The sequence below is a fragment of the Tupaia chinensis genome, unplaced genomic scaffold (genome assembly GCF_000334495.1).
Source record: "Tupaia chinensis unplaced genomic scaffold, TupChi_1.0 Scaffold000178_1, whole genome shotgun sequence".
In the NCBI taxonomy this organism is placed as follows: Eukaryota; Metazoa; Chordata; class Mammalia; order Scandentia; family Tupaiidae; genus Tupaia; species Tupaia belangeri.
In genome coordinates this window covers 2,330,580-2,335,228 of record NW_006159653.1, presented here as the reverse complement: position 1 = coordinate 2,335,228, position 4,649 = coordinate 2,330,580, and the positions used below count along the sequence as shown (strand labels likewise).

The window sequence follows — 4,649 nt, the reverse complement described above, 5'->3', positions numbered from 1 at the left end:
GCTCCAGGGCAGTGGTCCTGGTGCCGGGTGTACCTGGCGGGGCCGCCTCAGGCGGACAGTGTGCCCTGGGGTCCTGCCAGAACACCGTGGGACGCCTGGCCACAGCCGGGGGCCGCTGGTGCAGCTTCACACGGGGCCTTCCCCCATCCGCGTCCTTCCCCCGGGACTCTGCCTCCAGGACGCCCGCACGCCCCGGCTGCGCAGAGGCCCTACCTGGCCAGGCTGTACCCGTGTTGCAGCGAGGAGAAGAGCAGCAGGGGCTGGCACAGGGCGAAGCGCTCGGGGACCCAGGACCAGATGTCCCTCATCTCCTTCACACTGACGATCTCCGAGTGGAAGTTCTCCGCGTGCACGGCCAGGTGTACAAACTGCCTGGGGGCGCAGCGAGGGGTCGGCGCCGGCAGAGACCTGGCCCCCGCCCAGCACTGCGCCCCAGCCTCACTTTGGGACTAAGCCTGGAGGGAAGGGCTCACCCACGCGGCCAGGTTTGGTCCAGGTCCCCAGGACCTCTCCCAAGAGCCCCCACCCCGTTACCAAGAGGGGAGACGCCCCAGCCTGGGTGGGGACGGAAGCAGCTTTCCTCTAAGAAATCAGGACAGAGTGGGTCAGCGCTGGCATGACACGGCTTCGAGCCAGCCAAGCACTGGCAGGTGGCCCACTGAGGCAGATGGACAGACAGACAGACAGTGCCCACACTGTAGGCACCAGCCCGGCCCTGGGAACTAGAGCAAGCAGCCTGCAGAGACGGCCCAGCAGGACGGTGTGGCAGAGCTGCGCACGGAGCTGTGGTTCAGACCTACCTTTTAGAAAGTGAGACACTGAAAGACAGGAGGAAGCAGCAACAGACACGGAGAAGAGGAAGATAAAACAGACGAGGAGAGGTTAGTGGTGGGTGAGGTCCCCGATCCACCGGCCCAGGGAAGAGGGCTCGGCACCAAAGGCACACCCCTGGCAAGGTCGCACCTCAGCTGATGAGAAGGTCCCGGACACCATGACCTTCCCCAGCCCTGCCCCCGGGGCGTGCTCTGGCAGGCCGCACCCACCACGACCAGCTGTGAGCCGGGAGCCCCAGCCAGAGCGGGTGCTGCTCTGCGGGGACCGGGCAGCCGGCGGGCACTGGCCCTCTGACTGTAGCCCGCGCCCGGCTTCTGATGCGGCGGGGGGCCCCGCCCCTGAGGACAGGTGGCTCCTGGGCCGGCTGCAACAGGAAGGGCCCCCTGTCCCGAGCCTTCCAGCCCCCACGCGAACCCTGCGGGCAAGGGCTGGAGGCAGCCAGGCGCAGGGCCAGCTCCCACCCGGGCCGGCGCGCTCTTGGCCGCCCGCTCTCGGCCGCCCCTACCTCTTCTGCTTCACAGTGATGCCCTTGTGCTTGAGCGCCTTCTCGTTGGCCATCTGAAGCAGCTGGATCTCTCGGCGGGAGAAGAGGCGGATGGCAAAGGCCTTCTCCAGCAGCTTCTCGGGGGACACGGTCTTGGCGATGTCCTTGACGAACGCACGGATGTCCTGCTTCACGCTGTCCGACTCGAGGGGCTGCCCTGCTCTCGCCTTGTGGAAGAACTTGAGGATGGCCAGGGCGACACGGTACAGCACCTTGTACCCCTCCACCAGGAAGACGTCGAAGACGCGGGCGAAGTAGTGGAGGGGCAGCTCCCCAGCCAGCCAGCGCTGCCAGTCCGCGTAGACCTGCAGCACGTCCTCCGACACGGCCACCATCAGCTTGTGGGCGGCCTGGCAGTATTTGTTCACCAGATCCCCGAAGGTCATGCAGGAAGACTCGAAGGCCAGGAAGCTCTGGTCGATCAGCTTCCTGGCTGGGTCGTTGCAGGCCAGGATGCGGCAGGCCTTCTCGAAGCACTCGGCCTCGTCGATGCTGTAGTGCAGCAGCAGGGCCACCACAGCGGGCAGCGCGGGGCAGAAGGACACGTCGGGGAACTGGTTGGCGATGCACAGCAGGATCTTGCGCACGGCCCCCTCGCCGCGTGCATTCAGGCAGTAGCTGGGCACCTGCGTGTTGTCCACGAACTCGGGCAAGGGCAGCGAGCTGCTGCTGTGCTTGCCCACGATCTTGCCCACGATGTCGCTGTACACGCTGGCATCGGGCGTGACGGTGCGGCAGGGGATGTCCCGGATCAGGCGCTGGTACACCTTGCCCCGCAGGGCGTAGCTCCGTGCCCAGTAGCCCTGGCGGGCCAGCTGCTTCAGCTCCTGCAGCTCAGTGCAGCTCAGCTCCTTTGGGCCCAGGTCCTGGATTGCGGCGTCCATCTTGTCTTTGTCCACGAAGCAGTTGTACCCTGGGGAGTCCATGGTGCCCAGCGCGCAGCAGGAGGGCAGGTGTCCGAAGGGGAGAGAGCACCAGCTAAGCTCTCCAGCTCTGGCAGTAAGGGTTCCCAGCTGCCCCACCAGCCATCCTGCAACCCTGCAGGATGGAAAAAACAGCATTTCAAGGAACGTGGTTTTTGTTTTAATCTTTCTAGAATGTACTGGAAGGCTTCTGTTCAGGACAAGGGGCTGTTCTGAGAACACGTGAAGAACTCCAGAGGAAGTTCCTGGAAGAGGTCAGGCAGGTTCTGGGGAATATGAGGCAGAGTCCCCACAGGGGTTCCTTCCGGGGCTGCCCCCGCTGACATCAACTCTGCCAGGGTGGTCCACCCCAGGCTCCCAACCACCACTCTGTGGCCCTGGGGCCTTCTGAAGAGGAGCCAGGGTCAAGAAGACCCACAGAGCGAAAGGCTGCCTGGCCGCGGCTGTGAGGCGTGGGGCTGTTAGCCAGTTATGCACCCGAGGGGGCCTCGCTCTCCTGCCACGCCTGCAGCTCCCACGGAACTGCCTGAGTGTCAGCTTGAGAACCACACTTTGGGGACCAGCAGATGGCAATGGCGTCGTGGTTACATCGCTACACTCGCACACGGCCAAAGTGGCATGGTGGTTAAGGAAGCTGGGCTCCCACACGGGTAACCATAGTTTGAGTCCTGGGCCTGGTGGCTTGCTTTCCCACTCCCCTCCCACCCCTCACTCTGTCCCTCTCTGGTCAAATTAAAATAAATAAAGTTAAATAAAATCATTCTTAAAAAAAAAAAATACTCAGCATGGCAGAAGGCATGGTATTAAGGCACTGAACTCCCACATGGCTGACCATGGTTCGAGTCTTGGACCTGGTGGCTTGCTTTCCCACCTTCCCTCTCTCTGGTCAAATTAAAATAACAATAATAACAGTGATAAGTGAATAAATAATTCTTTTAAAAAATAAATAAATAGGGGACCAGCAGTTAGTGTAATGGCTATGTCGCTGGACTCCCAGGTAGTTGACTGCGGTTCGCGTCCCGGACCCGGTGGCTTCCGGTGGCTTAAAACTCATGCCAGGCGCGTGTGCGTGTGTGCCCAAGATCCCGAGAGGAGAATGGAGAAGGGATTGTGGCGTGACCATCCCCCCTGGGGGGTGATTTCTCGCTTTCTGTCTCTATGTCTCTGTCTGTCTGGTGAGTACACGTGCCCTAGAGCAAAAAAGCCTCTCCAAAAATAAATAAATAAATAAATAAAACTCAAGCCAGGTGCATGTGTGTACATGCCCAGAATCCTGAGAGGAGAATGTGGAGTGGTCATGCCCCAGGGGGGTGATTTCTCACTTTCTGACTCTCTGTCTCTGTCTCTCTCTAGTGAGTGCACACACCCTATAGCAAAAATCTCTCTCTAAAGAAAGAAAAGAACAGGACCAGCAGTTGGTGTAGTGGTTACGTCGCTGGACTCCCATGTAGTCGGCCACGGTTCGAGTGCCGGACCTAGTGGCTTAAACTCACACCGGGCGCGTGTGCGTGTGTGCCCAAGATCCAGAGAGGAGAATAGAGGAGAAGGGATTGTGGCGTGGCCATCCCCCCTGGGGGGTGATTTCTCACTTTCTGTCTCTATGTCTCTGTCTTCCTGGTGAGCGCACGCACCCTATGGCGAAAACCTCTCCAAGAAAAGAAAGAAAGAAAGAAAAGAAAGAAAGGAAGGAAGGAAGGAAGGAAGAAAGAAAGAAAAGACCACCACCCTGGAGAACGGCCATGGGGCAGACACGCTCACAGAGGAAGTGCTGAACGAGGGGAAGCCTCAGCCTTCACAATGAGATGCTCTGGATCCAAATGGGCCAGGAGTCCTTCTGGTGGTGGTGTCTCCACCACAGTCCAGTATTGCGGTTCAGGCAGCTGTCAAAAGTGAGGCGTGGGACCAAGTGGTATAGTGGTTAAGGTGTTGGACTCCCACATGGCTGAGTGCAGTTCGAGTCCTGGACCTGGCGGCTTGCTTTCTCACTTTCCCTTTCTCTGTCTTTGTCTGGTCAAATAAAATAATAATATTAACAAATGGAAATAAATCATTCTTAAAAAAAGAAAGAAAGAAAAGGCAAATATGACTTGAAAACACTGACAGAAAAGTAAAGAATGTAATGCCAAGGCCACGTGTGGACTCTTCAGAGAGCACTTCGTGTTGTTTCCGTGCGTGTGCGGTGAAACACATGACATGAGATCGACCATTTCAGCCATGTCTTAGTTCATTTATTTGTACCCTTTATGCGAAGGGCAGAGAGAATAGGAGGGGGGAGAGACAGGGTGAGGGCAGAGAGAATAGGAGGGGGGAGAGACGGGGGGGGGGGGGAGAGAATAGGAGGGGGGAGG

General features: G+C 58.9%; 1 protein-coding gene across 2 annotated transcripts in view; it reads right to left on the bottom strand.

The window, feature by feature from the left end:
• Positions 1-4,649, bottom strand: part of TBC1D24 (TBC1 domain family member 24) — a 13,209-nt gene that overhangs the window by 6,059 nt on the left and 2,501 nt on the right. For both annotated transcript variants that reach the window (XM_027770993.1, XM_027770994.1), the window contains exons 2-4: positions 1,340-2,416; positions 801-818; positions 214-372 (exon numbers count right to left, since the gene is read on the bottom strand). In XM_027770993.1, coding sequence (XP_027626794.1) covers positions 214-372; positions 801-818; positions 1,340-2,416 — 1,254 coding nt within the window. The remainder of the gene's footprint in view (positions 1-213; positions 373-800; positions 819-1,339; positions 2,417-4,649) is intronic.